At 26.2% G+C, this 16,775-nt stretch overlaps 1 protein-coding gene across 1 annotated transcript in view; it reads left to right on the top strand.

The window, feature by feature from the left end:
• The window catches only part of LOC136091256 (uncharacterized), a 44,033-nt gene that overhangs the window by 7,756 nt on the left and 19,502 nt on the right, over positions 1 to 16,775 (top strand). The window contains exons 2-4 of the mRNA XM_065818588.1: positions 634 to 942; positions 11,771 to 11,850; positions 16,398 to 16,616. Coding sequence (XP_065674660.1) covers positions 634 to 942; positions 11,771 to 11,850; positions 16,398 to 16,616 — 608 coding nt within the window. The remainder of the gene's footprint in view (positions 1 to 633; positions 943 to 11,770; positions 11,851 to 16,397; positions 16,617 to 16,775) is intronic.

Raw genomic sequence — 16,775 nt, 5'->3', positions numbered from 1 at the left:
ATATATATATATATATATATATATTTATATATATATATATATTTATATATATATATATATATTTATATTTATATATATATATATATATATATATTAATAGTATGTGTAATAATATTATAAGCATTAAAGCATCATATACGATATCATACTATGTATTTCTTTTTTAAGTAATATTTTGGCTCATAAAGTGAGAGCCATTATCAAACTAATAAAACCATTAAAAAAACCGTTTAAAAATTATAATAAATAATATATCTGGCGTTGCAATGACATCATTTGGTTATGTTTATTATAATTTTTAAATGGTTTTTTTAACGGTTTTATTAGTTTTATAATGGCTCTCACTATATGAGCCAAAATATTGCTTAATAAAGAAATAAATAGTATGATAATGTATATGATGTTTTAATGCTTATAATATATATATATATATATATATATATATATATATATATATATATATATATATATATATATATATATATATATATATATATATATATATATATATATATATATATATATATATATATATATATATATATATATATATATATATATATATACATACATACATATATTGTTTTTATATAACATATATTTTATATGCTTTTTTTATTAATTTTTTTTTAGAATTGAGTGCTGCAAATACTAATGAGACATATGATGTATTGAGTTCAGAAATAATTGATAAGGCTGCATATCAGATTGGTACTGAATGGCGTAGATTTGGACGTCATCTTAATTTGAAAGAATTTGAATTAGAACACATTGACGTTGATTATAAGTCAACTTATGACAAGGCATTTCAGCTTTTTAAACTATGGAAGCAGAAGTCAAAAGAAGGTTGTCTTACCTGGTCCCAATTAAAAAACAAACTTGAGCTGTTTGAGCGATTTGACATAATACGAGAATTAATAACAGAATTTAAACAGTTGAGAGGTAAGCATAAACATTCTTGTTCATTTATTTATGTTTAAATTGTTACATTAAATATATTAAAAATTTAATACAAATTTTGATTTTTCTAAAAAATGCTAAAATAAAGTTAACTGTAGTATTTTTTATTCATCAACAAGTCTTTATAGGTTGAAAACTTAAAAAATTAGCGACTGTTGTTGGCAATAATTGAGCAAAAATAATTTTTTTTTTTTAAATGAATAAAAAAAACCCTTTTTGCAATTTAGACCTAATATATATCTAAAAATATATTGTTTATTTGCTTAAAAAGTCTAGTTTTCAGCCATTTTGAGATGCTTGTAAATTTTTTTAAATATTTTGTATTGATTCAACTATCTAACTTATTATTTTCACATAAGAAGTTCTTTTTTAAATAACACTGTTCTTTGATTATCATGGGTGTATTATTGGAAACCAGCGCCCCTCCAACCTGGCTACAGGCCTATGTGAGGGATGCAACCAGTTATAAGTTGTTGTTTTAAAAAATAGATTTTGTTTCCCACTCCTTGATGTTGATCCAGTATAAAGATTAGATAGGGGGATAGGGTAAAGTTGCAAAATTTGTGTTAAGATTTTTATAACAAAGAGCCTTTTTATTACAAAGAATAGAAAAAAACAATAGACATCATTATCAAATTAGAGTCCATTTTATTTATTTTTAAATAAAAGTCTATTATATTAGAAACTCCTCACTCATCATAGAAACTCATCTGGGTTTTTAACTATTGTTTTTTAGTAGCATCTATCATTTATCTACCATTGTTTGTAAATTGTTTTATTTGTTAGATTCTCTACCAGGTCATTTAATTCTTATTCAATTGTTTCTTTTCCGAGATATTTCTCACACATGAAACGTACATGCTTTATTTTTTTAATGACCATACAACTAAGGCCATCTTTTCAGCTTTAATTCATTTTTTGTTGCTTTTACAATAAGATTTGGATTTTGCAGAATTTTATGGAGAATCAAAGATGTTGGCCTGGTTTCTCAAAAAAGCCTGCTTTTAATTTAATAATAATGAGTTTTTTTTTACTTGATTTGATATTAATATACAGTTGGGATATAAATGTTGATTAAAACTAATTTCGATGCAAATGTGTTTTCCTTAAGAATTTGAGTTGAAAGGAAATATTAAAATAAAAATTTGTTCAAAAGTTAAATTTAAAAAGAATAATGTAATTTATAAGATTTTTATTTTAAAATTAGATTATTAAAATACTTTTTAGTGTGTTTTAGATATATTTTACCAACAAGTAAAATAAACACCCACTATAAACTTGTTACTTAGTCCTTATATTTTCTTAATCTTTACTTTGAATTCCATGTTTAGAGATCCATATTCTACATATTCTGTTAGCAGTAGTTAACCATCTTGAATGTGAAACAGGGCAAATTTGTAATAAATGAAGTTTTGGCAGTAAAACCACTTCTAATGGAACAAACAACTTTAAATTGATTTACAGACATAAGTCAGTATAAACAGTTAATAAACAAACTTATTTTTTAAACATTTTACCTATCGCTATTAATAGCAATGTGTGCAACATCTACGTGTGCAACATCCACATGTGCAACATCTATGTATGCAACATCTATGTGTGCAACATCTACATGTGCAACATCCACATGTGCAACATCTATGTGTGCAACATCTGTGTGTGCAAGTTATTATAATACTTTTAATTTTTTTCTGATGGTTTCCTTAGCAACTAGAATTCTATATTAGTAATGTTATTGTTGTCATCATTTGGTTTTATTTCATTACAGAAATCACTTTCTTCTTGATAGTAAATCTCATCTGACTTTTTTATTATTATTAAAAATAACATTGCTGTTTGTTTTTTTTTGAAACATTTTCCTTATTCTTTTCTAAGAAATCTTTTGTAGTATTTCCTGGTTTCAATGCAATTCTGAAATATGATTTGAAGCAAATAGTTTCAATTTTAATACTTAAAATAATTAAAACTAGATCAATAATTAAATAATTAAAACTAGATTGTATTTTGTACCCTTTATTATATTTGCATTTATAATAAACTTCTTTATCACAATCATCAGAATAAATTAAATCATCACATTTTACAATTGGACATTTGCATACTAATATATCAAATGGTTTATCAAGTTTTTCATCAAAGTTTTTTATTTGTTTGCCTCCTTTCTTTCGACAAATAATTTAGATAAATTATAAATGTCCACTGGTGTAATATAGCTGGTAGTATATCCTTTACAGGAGATACTACCAGATACTTTTCTTTTTTTTATGTCATTGCACCCCTTCCTCAATAAAATTCCATATCTTGCGATGTCTCTGTTGGTTGTTAATTTTGAAACTAGATACCGTTTTCCTGTATCTAATGCAACACTAATTTCTGTACTAGTACTTAATTTGTGCACTAGTACTTAATGGTTTTGGGTGCCATTATTTCTCTTAGTTTTTTAAAAAAATTTACTAAATATTTTTAATTTTTAGGAATGAAAAAAAATTTAAAAAAAACATTAGAATGAAAGCATTTGTCACTTTTTATTGCCACAATAAGTAAACACATAACAGTTGTTTACTTATTGTGACAATATAATGACAATATACTTTACTGACCATCATTAAGATATATAAAAAACATGTTTCAATAAACTTTTTTGAGAAATTACAATTTTTTTGTGCATTTATTACCAAAATAATTTGTAAATTTTATACATATTAAGTTAAATCAACTTTTTTATAAACCAGATGTAACTTTGTTTAAAAGTCTATTTATTTTATTGGCAATATTCAGGGTGTTAGCCAGGAATATTTTTTTTTACAGCGTTTTTGCGATATTAAGAATATTTATTTTTATTGTTCTACAAAATATTGAGAATTATCTATTGATATTGTCCTACTTAAAAAAAAAAGATCATTGAATTTTGGAAATTTTAAACCCATTGGTAGTTCCGCAGTATACGCGGTGTCATTGGCTAACAACCTTATATCGTTTGGTAACCTTGTTAATTTGAAACCAAACACACTTTTATAAAAGTAGCTATTCACCTAAGTAAATATTTTTCTGATTTGAAAAAATAAATCAGACTTTATGCTAATATAATCCTTTGGTCCTGGCAATAACCTGCTAAAAAGTTTTTCTAAAACAATTTCTTTTACAACTTCATAAGTAAATTTTTTTACGATTTCTTATGTAAGTTAATCTCTCACTAAGGTCTCTCTCTTATGTAAGTTGATCTCTTACCAAGGTCTCTCTTATAAAAGTTGATCTCTTACCAAGGGTTCCTTTAATGTCTTTCAAAGCTTTATTTTACCAAAAGTTTTAAATTCATTTATTGTTGTTATTATTATTATTGTTATTATTATTATTATTCAAGATCTAGTTGTCTACATCTAATGAGGAATTTTAGAGTGTACTAATTTATTGTTTCTTTTGTTCAGAGGCATTTAATGATCATTTAACAACTTAACTTTCTTTTTTATTTTGTTGTCCATTTTGTAGCTGGATGGTCTTTTATTAAGAGACTCACTAAATTTAATAAGACAAGAATTAAGATTATCAAATTGTATAAAGCTATCAGATAATATGTAATTTGGGTCATGTCCTATTTCAACTTCTTCAACAGTCTTGATTTTTTTTTTACATAAAACTAAAACTTTTTTCACATTTTTATCGTGGGTCACAGCATGAATCATGTTGAATATTATTTAACAAATTTAAGACTAATGAGTACAATTTTATATGCAGATTAATATTTGTTATTCCAGTTCTTAATGTAAGCATTTAATAGAAATTAATTCAGACTGACTCCAGTAATTGATTTAATGACAATCTAACTTTACTTCAATGCCAAAAGATTTTTTTTTAATTTAAAAATTGACTTGAATTAAATTATTTTTGAACTATTTTTCTAAATAACTTTATTAATAAAAGAGTAAAAAATTTTCAAGACACAAAAAAACACAAATCTGCACCCTTATCACCAAATATTCCGAAATTTGGCACAAATGTCTAGAGATATTTTTTTTTTTTTTTTTTTTTTTTTTTTTTTTTTTTTTTTGTTATTCACCTCCTCAAGGCCGAGAAGGCCACTACAGATGAGGAAGGCTACTTATTAGTGGTTATAACCCTCTCTCAACTCTATAACTCCGAAACACGAACCTTAGGGAACAAGGCCGCTGCGCGGAGAAACAAGTTGAGCGCGGTACTACCAGGGACGTGGTGGGGATCGAACTCGGAACCTCTCGCCTATGAAGCGAGCGCTTTACCACTACACCACTACCGCATATAACTTAGGAAAGACTGTAAGTTTGTTTGATTTTGACTGATAAATGAGGGGAGTAAAGTGCCAAAAATGTTTCCATTTATTATTACCCTTATATGGTGCTTTTAGTAATACGCCGATATTGTAACTTGGTACCATAAGAGTTTAAAACCTGCGGTAGTGGTGTAGTGGTAGAGCGCTCGCTTCATAAGAGAGAGGTTCCAAGTTCGATCCCCACCACGTCCCTGGTAGCACTGCGCTCAACTAGTTTCTCCGCGCAGCGGCCTTGTTCATCAAGGTTCGTGTTTCGGAGTTATAGACTTGAGAGAGGGTTATACCACAAATAAGTAGCCTCCTTGTCTGTAGTGGCCTTCTTGGCCTTGAGGAGGTGAGTTAACAAAAAAAAAAAATCCAAAAACTTTAGTTTTGTATATCTCGAAGCAAGGCAATGTAGTTTATTTTAGGATTCATAAAATGTACTTAATAACGATAATAAAAAAGGGCATTGACAATTATAAATATAAAAAAAATCTGAATGACAGAAAACAAATTTTATTTTTATTTTCTTAAAGATAGGATGTATATCAACTTTACAACCAATTTTTTTTTTGGCTTACATTTACTTGAGGAGTTATTGAGGTTTGATATGAACAGAAAATTTTCGCAACTTTTTACAAGTTAATCAAATTAGAAATTAACAGTTTAATAACTTTATTATTTTTATTAGTTTTTTATAACAAAATTATAATGTATAAAAAAACCTTTTGAAAAATAAATACTCAATTTAAGTGATTTTATCCATTATTTATAAAAACAAAAAATAAAAGATTAAAACAAAGGTATGGATAAGACATATCAGACTAAGCAAATTTAAAATTAGTTTAAATATAAACATTTCTCTTACACATAATTTTGACAAGTGCATCTTTTTCTTCTTGATTAATGGCTTCAATGACTCCTATCCACCACTTTTGCTCATAGGAAACACAGGCATAATCACCTGGTATTTAAATTTAAAGATGTTTCATGGATGTTTCCAAAGTCATAAATGAATTCAAAACCTTCATCCTCACTGCATAGCATTGTGACTATCTAGACAAAATAGCAACATATGTATTTATACAATTTTACTTATTTTGCTAAACATTTTTTATTAATGGCATTTAAAAAAAAGTCCAAAATAAAACAAAAACATTTTTGAAGATGATTCCACACAAATAAAAAAATCTATCAATAAAAATGATGCATGTTTTTTAAAGATAATAAAAGGTATATTCAATACATATTTTTTTACCTTTTGATAACCAAGTGGTACAAACTAATGGTAACTACGTGTTGCAGGAATGGTATTTACAGTATCCAACCGTTCCTTAAGAGTGTTTCTCACCAAAGTTAAATCTTCTGATATATAAATGGTATGTACACCTTCAATGTTTTCATTCCAATATTTGCTCATTGCTTGTGGAGATAAAATATGATTACCCATATCTCTTTGCAAACTTACTAGTGTTGCTAAATGTTTGATTGTACCACCTATTCCATCATAAGGTTACTCACCGTGACTAATTGCAAAAAAGTTAGCAGAAAGACCAAAAACTTCAAGATGGAAACAAAGATTTAAAATATTTTTGCAATTCTTATTTTGACCCATCTGAAAGGTATTCAATATTTGTTTTAATATCATTGTTGGCAACATCAATAATTTTATGCACCATACATCATATCATCTGAAACAATACAATAAGATTTGTGCTTGAGAAAATGTTCTTTTTTGAAATAAAAAATCACAAGATGAAGTGTACATTGTAAATTTGTTCAATGAAAGCTTTGTACTTTGTCCTGAAAATCAAATTTATAGTTTTCTGAAAAATCACCAGAAATAATGCTGTTACCTCAATCAAATTTCCTTTCTTGATCTCAGGTATGATGCTCGACTCTTAGCTAAATACAATTGTGGTGCAAGTTTTGTTAGTTTTTTACATACTAGTTCTTTTTTTTTTTTATTTTATTGTTTACCTCCCTTAGGCCAAGAAGGCCACTACAGATGAGGAGGCTACTTAATAGTGGTTATAACCTTCTCTTAACTCTATAACTCCGAAACATGAACCTTGATGAACAAGGCCGCTGCGCGGAGAAACAGGTTGAATGCGGTACTACCAGGAACGTGGTGGGAATTGAACTCGGAACCTCTCGCTTATGAAGCGAGCGCTTAACCACTACACTACTACTGCAAAAGCTCTTCCTGATTCCTGATGGATTTTAAAGGCAACAAACAATTCCTTTAAATTATGTCAGAGCAAACATTTTTGCATGTGAACATTTTTCTTAATGCTTACATAGCCCTTTTTACCAGGTATTATATGGCTATATTCATCATCTTCATAAAAAGGCTTGACCAGTTGAACTGATACATCAGGAAGAGCTTTTGCGGTAGTGGTGTAGTGGTAAAGCGCTCGCTTCATAAGCGAGAGTTTAATGTATTCAGACACTGGCTCTTTATTATGTGTTTGACCTTTCTGTTGTTGCCCACTTATCAAAATCTACTTCAACGTCATTTTCAAACTCTCCAATTAAATTACGATTTAGATGCATACTGAATATGTTCCTTTTTTCCAGGTATAAGATTTGTACCTACGGTTTCTGCTTCCAACACAGTATGGATTGTAATCACACATAGAGATGCTGAGAAGAAAATGTAACTATATTACTTAAATACTATAACTTTAATTATACTGTTATTATAAATCAATGAACAAATCCTATTACAAAAAACTTATAAACAACTTATTAAGAATGTTATTATACATATAAATATGAACTTTTAACTCTACACACTTTTTTGTGAGTCATTACAGCAACTTTTTGTAAGTCATTACAGCAACTTTTCTGATTACTCTCATATCTCACTATTAACATATCATGATGGTGTGTGCATATACTAGTAATTTGTTCTTCTTTCAAATTTGTTCGTTTTACAAGTAATTTATGATCATTCCTGTCAATATATTCAAATCAGATTTCTTACTAGGGTATATGATTTTTTATAACAAGCTTCATAATCATTTACGAAGGGGCAGTTGATTTTGTTATACATATAAAACTATAATAAGGATATAATCTAAACACTTAAATACAAGAAATCTTGAATACAATATTCGTAATGAGCAAAGTACACTTGAACACAAACAATATGTTTAAATAAAAATAAAGTTATATTTATAAAGAACATATTGCTTGAACAAATAGCTATTAGTTTTAATAGACCTTTTAAATGCCTTATTATTTTTTTTTATTGTTCTATTGTTTTTTCAATTCTGATTATCTACCAGGAATTAGGGTGAAAGTAGATTATAACTAAATATAATTACAGTTAGTTGTATAACTTAAAATTACATAATATTGTTTAATTTAATGCCATATTATGTAACACTATTATGTAATGAAAATAACAATGCAAATGACATAACTGTTATGCAATGAAAATAACAAGTAACAAATTTTTAAATTCACAAAATATTAAACAATATTTTGTGACAACTTTGTAAAAATTTGAATCACATGACACACTGTTTTTTTTTTTAATTAACTGACTCAAAATTAGATTGAAAGCAAATATTAATCTTTAAGAAAACTAAAACAAAAAGTTTTTTCTATTAGTCAGATTTTTTCTATTGTCAATGTTCTTTTTTATTGTCATTAGTTACTGTGTTTTGTAGATCTTAAAATAAACTATATTTTGTTGTTTTGAGAGATACAAATCAACAGTTTTCAGATTAAACAGGTTTTAAACTCCTTTGGTATGAAATTTAAGCTTTGCAAAATTACTACAAGTACCTTATAAGGTTAATAGTAAACGGAGACATTTCTGGCTTTTTCCCCCTCTTTTTTCAGTCAAAATCAAACAAACTTTAAATTGCTCTAATTCTTCTTGGGAGAAAAAATTTTTGAAAAAAATTCAGTCTTTCCTAACTTACATCTTTACACATTTGTGCCAAATTTCAGCGAATTCGGTGATATAGGGTGCAACCCCTTGTTTTTTGAAAAATTTTTACTCAAAATAAATCTAACACATAAAATGTAATAAGATAAAAACAAATAAAATGATGAAAAAAAACTGCAATATCAATGTATCAAACAGCTAATTTATTTTGAGTTACTAACATTTACTTATATACAGGCTTTGGCAAGAAGCAAAAGAAAAAGATTCATATGGAAAGTCAAAAAAATCAGAAACAATTTCGAGTGGTGCCTCATTTCAAACAGAAAATTCAACTTTAGATTTAGACTTATAAGCTGTTAAAGATATAGCAGGATTTTAAGTGTCTAGTCTTACAAGTTACTCAACTATTAATTTGCGGCATTTTATTGAAGACAGAACTGTTAATAGCTCTATTTTAGATTTGGACTGAGTTGGTCCAAATCTAAATAAGTTGGTTCATTGTGCTGATACTGAAAGATCCTACATATAAAGTACTGGCCAAAATTATAGCACAGCCTGTTTAAATAATATTGTCATAAAAATTTTTTGTATGCATTAGTCAGTGTTGAGAGATACTGTATTTTTAAAATTTGTTTATATTAGTCATTTAAAATGTGCACATAAAATTAAAAATTTTGTTTATTATTGATTTTAGAAACAAACAATTTTAAAAACATACAAAAAGTGGTCACTCACATTCATACATGATTTTGACAGTGTGTATGATTAAATGCATTGATGCATTGTTGTGAATGATATTTCATTTATAATATTTCATTTATAATATTTCATTTATAATATTTAGCAATATCAGCAATTTAATATTGCTGATATTGCTAAATGTGCTAAAACTTCCAGAAAATTTGTCTATAATATTACTGATAAAATTAAATTGAATTTACCTATAAAAAATTAACTAGGTCAAGGACATCGTAGATGCCCTAATTCTACAAAAGACCTATATATAGTGGTATATAGTAATATATATACTACACACATGCTAAAAAAAATTGTTCTGATTCAAGTAGAAAAAATTGCAATGGAGTTAAATGCTGAAAAAACCATTAATGCAAGAACAGTTCATCATCATTTGTAAGAAAAGGGTTGACAAGTTACATACAGAAACAATGTTGTTATCAAAATAAGGCTCAGAAAAAAAAGAGACTCACTTGGTGTAAAACTATGTTAATTGGACTCGAAATCATGGCTTTATTTGGCATTTAACGACAAATCACATTTTGAAGTCATAAGTAGAAAGTTGTAATCGTAAATTTGTATGTCGTGTTCCTAATGAAAAAGATTTATTACTTAATTTTACAACAAAAGCAGAAAGTGGGAGTGGAACTATTTCTGTATGGGGATGTTTTTTCTGCAAATGCAATAGGTTTATTGAAGTTTTACAAAGGTTGTTTGAATGCTTTTCGTTATTTAGAAGTTATTGCTGAATTACCTGACTATATGGAGTTAGTTTTTGATTCTGAAGCTGAAGATTATTATCTTATGCAAGACAACACATAAGATAACAATCTTCAGCTTCAGAATCAAAAAAATCCAATCAAAAATCTTTGGTCAATTATTGACAAAAAGCTTAAAAATTACAACTTTAGCAACAATAATCACTTAAAGGATGCAACTCAAGATATTTTGGGAAAAGACTTTAATTGATCTTTGCATTAAATTGGTAAATTCTTTTTCAGATTGTATTTTTTGAATTTTTAGAGCTAAATGATCCAACATTTCATATTAAATCAAATTCCTATGTGCTATAATTTTGACCAGCTTATTTTTCTGTATTATTCTTAAGTGAACTTTAAAACATGTTAACTTTAAATGTATTATCAATTTTCATTCATTTTTGTAAAAGTAAAATGTTACTCTTTAGAAAAAAAAATGATTATAACTTTTCACTCAACCCTTCATTAAATTTTTATCATTCAATTTTTAATTTACATTTGTGCTATAATTTTTACCAGTACTTTATATCTGTGCACTTTTATTGTATTCTAAGAATGAGAGATGAATGCAACTTTTGATTTAAATTGTTGTAAGCATCATTACATTTTTTTAACATAAAAGTTATGGTTAGTAGGGGTCCTTGGCTGTAAACAAATGCTGACAGCAAACAACCACAATTTTTTACTCAGATCTAGCTAATTGATGATAGTAGATATGGTTTTAATCTTATTATTAGATAAAGTCAAAGATTCACCCTTGGCTTTATCTAATAATAAGATTCATCTTTTTATTTTTGTCAGTATAATTCTTCTATTTCATTGTTTTTATTCTGTGTTTTCTTCTTGTTTTGTTATTCCTTTAAAATACTGTCTGTTTGTTCTGTCTGTATTGATAGTTGATGTATTGATTATTTTATATGATCCTACTATATCTATTTAACACAATTTCCAAATATTTTCTGTGGATTTTAATTTTTATATGTGGATTAGATATAGATGCATAAGATAAATATACATTTTTACATGGATAGATAGTATAAATAAGGATGCATAGGATGCAAGTATGATAAAACAAACAATAAAATAAACGAGCCTAGATAAGTACACATTTTTACATTTTTGCTTTAGATATGGATGAATTAAATATCAAAAGTAACATACCTATGTTAAAAAAAGTAAAAGAATTAGGGTCATGTGCATTTGGAAAGGTAAATTTTTATCTGTTTATGTGTTACATTTTACTTTTTCTATTTTTATAATATTTGTTATATTATACTTTTACTTGCATAATATTGGAAGTAAAAGTAGAGTATTCCATAATTTCTTTAAATGTTTTTATGTGTTTTATGAAACAATTAGTTTTTATATGTTTGTATTGACATAGCAGATCGTACATATATTGACTGATTTATTTAAATATTCAAAGCCAGAGTATGTCACAAATATTTTTGCTCTCTACTCTCTATTAAATAAAAAAAAATTGAGCTTTTAACTTTTCCTTTATCTCGTTATTATTAATGAAATATACAGACGGAAGACAAACTTTAAAAATACAGTGATGACTTAATATATGCAAATATTTATTAGAAGCAATGTGAAACTTAACTTAGTACTAAATCTTGTGGCATGCGACCAATCATATATTCTACATGTATCATGTATCATATATTCTAGGACATTTTCCATAAAAATTATAAGTTTGTAATTGATATTTTTTTAATAATGTAAGTTACACTATTAAAAAAATGTCAATTACGAACTTATAATTTTTATGGAAAAATGTTCTAGAATATATGATACATGACACTGTTACAGTGTAACTAATTAAAATTTCAATTTTAATAAACACTTTTTTTAAAATGAAAAGTTATAAATATCTGATGATGTCAGCATATGTAATTGTTAATTTTATACTCAAATAAAATCTCAGATTAGTTCACAATAAAAATCACAATAAAAAGATATCATGACTCAGATTTTAATCATATTGGTTTTGATGATGTGATAGATTCCACATGATGTGATGTCACAGATCTCATCATTCAAAGATTTTTGCATAATATGAAAAAGAGACTTTAATGATAAAAAATGTTTTAATGCTTTTTTTTATGCGATGTTTATTAAATAAAGTACTATTTTTACAAAAGATTTACCATAGGTAAATAAAATTTTGTATTGTGGATATTATGTATTATACTATAAATATCAGGTAAGATTTTTTGTATTTTATTGAATCCTTTGTTGAATATTAACTCAGAATAAAAACTCAAAATGATATGAACTTACATGTTTTTTGCTACAAAAGAGATATATATATATATCCACTAAGCTAAAATATAACCAAAATCTGGGTAACTTTAAATAATTTTACCCAAAAATGCTTTTCTTGCTGTCTGTGTAACATTGCAATTGTACATAATAAATAAGAGATATCTTTTTACTGTAGTAGACTAATCAAAATATTGTTAACATACTTTGATATTTTAATTTTTAATATTTATGGCTATTTTTATAAATTTTGCTATTAATAATCTTTATTATTTTTTTATTGATTACTATTAATAAATAATTTTTATAAATAATAGCAATTATCTTTGTATTTTTAGCGTTCAAAAATGTCAAGAAAATATTTGAGAATTCATCCTGGTACAAAATAAATATTGTAAAATTATAATTTAAAATATAAACACTGTAAATCACTTGGACACCATATTGTCTTTAGTATTGATTAGGAATATTGTTTTAAAAATCACATACTTGATGTAAGTATAAAAGGAATACCATTTGGTGTTAATGACTTAAAAAAGTTTTGTCAAAATCTGGATGATAGCGGAAAAAGCAAAACAATAGTTTAAAGATTGCCAATTAGGTTGAAAATGGTGTTAGCTTTATCTTGACATATATCCATTGTTGGAAAAAAAAAAAGGTGCTTTTTTGAATTTCAAGGAAACGTGAACAGGATTTTATTTTCATATTGTCATACTTTCATATTGTCATATTTTTCAGTTATTCAAAACCTAGAGAACAAAATAAATGGAGTAGTTTCAGATTTCGGAGTTCGACTCCCACCACGTCCCTGGAAGTACCGCGCGCAACTTAGTTTCTCCGCGCAGCGGCCTTGCTCGGAAAGGTTCGTGTTTCGGAGTTAAAGAGTTGAGAGAGGGTTGTACCACGAATAACAACTAAAAAAAAAAAAAATAAAATAAAAATAAGAACACACAAAAAAAAAAAAATGAGTAGCCTCCTCGACTGTAGTGGCCCCCCTCGGGCCTTGGGGAGGTGAATAATCTAAAAAAAAAAAAAAAAAAAAAAAGATGTACAACGTGGGTATATTGTGAAAAATTGATGTTTAACTCAATATTGGATAATTTTTTAAGAAATATGTTGATGTTTATCAAGTTATTGGTGACAATTAGCACTTTATTGAAGTTTTACATCTAAAAATTATGCAGTTCTTTTATTGAAACGAGTAAACAATTACAATGCACATGCTTTCGAAGATTATAGTTTTGCTATAAAAGAGTTTATTGTGACTTAGCCTAATGAATTGTGACAATAAAAAAATGAAATCAAATGAAAAAATTGATTGTGATTTTTCAAGTTGAACAAGACAACTAATATCAAAGTATAATATTGAAAAAATTTGTGTCTTAAAAAAGTACTAACACCAAAAAATCAACACCTTGTGAAAATTCATTTTTTCTCATTTGGTATAAAAGAACTTATACCCTGGCCAAATCAGAATAATTGAAATTGCTGATAAATTGTTTGGAAACATTCCAAATGAGTCATTCTCAATTTTTTTGAGAGTGTGTAAACAATAAATAATAACATGTTGGTTGCAGAGTTGCATTAATTTTATTCACATTTAGATATTTTAACTTTGATCATTTGTAAATTTTTGTAAACCTGTAATTTTTTTTTTAACTTTTGTAAGCACTGTAATTTTTTTATAGTAAATGATGTTTATGACTTATATACGTCTTAAAAACTGTTTCTTTCAAATTTCAAAAAACCTTAAAATTTGATCAACAAGTTTATTTAGTGATTTGCATTATTTTATTGAATAACTTGTATGTTTACTGTGAAAATATTCTTATTAGATGTATTTAAAAGTTATTTTAAAGCAATGCAAAGAAATCTAAACAACTTTTTAGAATAAAAAGATTAAAATTGACATTCAGTTTAATAGTATTCAATGTTACCCTAAATGCAAGTGTAACTTTGAATCATTACTTGAACTTTGTTTTCGTAAAAATTTACTGCCAAATTATAAAAATCTAAAAAAAGGAGATCATTAGAACACTCTTTATGCAAAAATATTTATTTGGTTTGTAAAACATATTACATGGAGTTAAAACTAGCACAAAGCATACAAAGTTACCCGGAATGAATGTATCTGAAACATCATAAATAAACCATCAGGATGGTAGCAACTTTAATTTGCAATCAATTTTAATTAGCATAACCTACAAAAAGACAAGGTTTAGTAATAAACTGTGTTTAATAGATAAAGAAAAGTTTTTTTTCCTAAGATTAAACCATGGATTGATCTGTGAGTTAGTCTCTTTTAGGGCCTATCAGACCCATATTTTATTGGGTGACATCTAAAAACATTAAAGCTTTAAATATTTTTAATATTTATATTAATTCTTCACTTTTTAGCCAGTATTTGCAACACACTATATTCAAGTGTCAACTACTTTTGTACATATATATATATATATATATATATATATATATATATATATATATATATATATATATACATATATATAAATTTTGAAAATCACACGTGTCTGCAAAAAAACATGATCTTTTACACATAAAAATACAAACTTTTTTAGTTTAAAATATATCAAAATAAGAATTTTGAAGGAAAGTCAAAAATGATTAGGACTTAAATATTTGCTATTGATATAATCAAAAATGATTATATCAATAGCAAATATTTGTTATAAATAATTTTTTTTTCAGTAAAATAAATAATTGTCTTGTTACTCATGCTATTTCATCCTATAAAAGGGAGTTATAAAAGCAGTTATTATTTGTACTGTGCTAAATCAGCAAATAGTTGCTACTCATTGCAATTTTCAACATCTTTAAAAACTTTGTTTTGCGTAGTGTTGCCCTGCAGATAAGAAATTTTATTTGAATTCCTTCTATATGTTTATTTTAATTTATATTATTTTCGAACTATCTTCATAACTAATTTTTATGTATTGATAGTTACTTTTAAGGTTTGAAAACAGCTTCATTTTAAATAAGTTACATTTTTGTCCCATTCCTATGATTCCTATTGATTCCTATTGAACTTTAATATATTTTCCATTGTCTTCTAAATTATAAATATACATCACTGGTGTAAGAAAATTAATAATTCTGCATCATTTTATAAATCCTCTATGTGTGATACATTAAATTGTACTTTTTAAAAGTAAATGCAATTTTTATTTATGTTTTTTTTAGAAAGATTTTTTGATATCAAAGGACCTATCAGTATCAGTTTGACTGAAAAATTTTATTCTTATTTTTACTTGTTAACCTAATAACAACAAATAAAATTAAAGTGACTAAAAAAATAAATAAAATAAAATAGAATATGACTAAAAAGCTCTTCAGCTCTTTCTAATTGCTCTAAAAAATGAAAGTCTTAACACTATTTATTTTACTGTGCTTAACTACATTTATGATTTGCCTGTGTAATTTAATTTTTTTATAATCAGTGTCTGATATTAATTTTGTTCTATTTTAGATCTACCTCTGCATAAATGAAAATACAGGCAAAAAGCTAGCTGTGAAATGTGTTGAGACTGAAAACATTAACAATAATGCTATGGCAAAACAAGATATTGAAAAGTTTCAACATGAAGTTTTACTTTTTCAAAAATTAAACCATGAACGAATTGTGAAATACTATGGTACTTTTTATGCTGACACAACAATATCTATTGCAATGGAGTTCATGGAAGGAGTTAATAAATTTTTTTTTATTGATTTTTTATAAAATGTTTGTTTGATCTTGTTTTTTTGTCCAAGTTTCCAAGTCAAAACTAATTTTTTGTTCCAGTTAATACAAGTAGCTTTTTTTACATTAGATGTGTTATCATTTTTTAAATTTATTGTTTAACTT

The sequence above is a fragment of the Hydra vulgaris genome, chromosome 14 (genome assembly GCF_038396675.1).
Source record: "Hydra vulgaris chromosome 14, alternate assembly HydraT2T_AEP".
In the NCBI taxonomy this organism is placed as follows: Eukaryota; Metazoa; Cnidaria; class Hydrozoa; order Anthoathecata; family Hydridae; genus Hydra; species Hydra vulgaris.
Note: the sequence above shows the minus strand (reverse complement) of the source record. Positions and strands in the feature narration are given on the sequence as shown.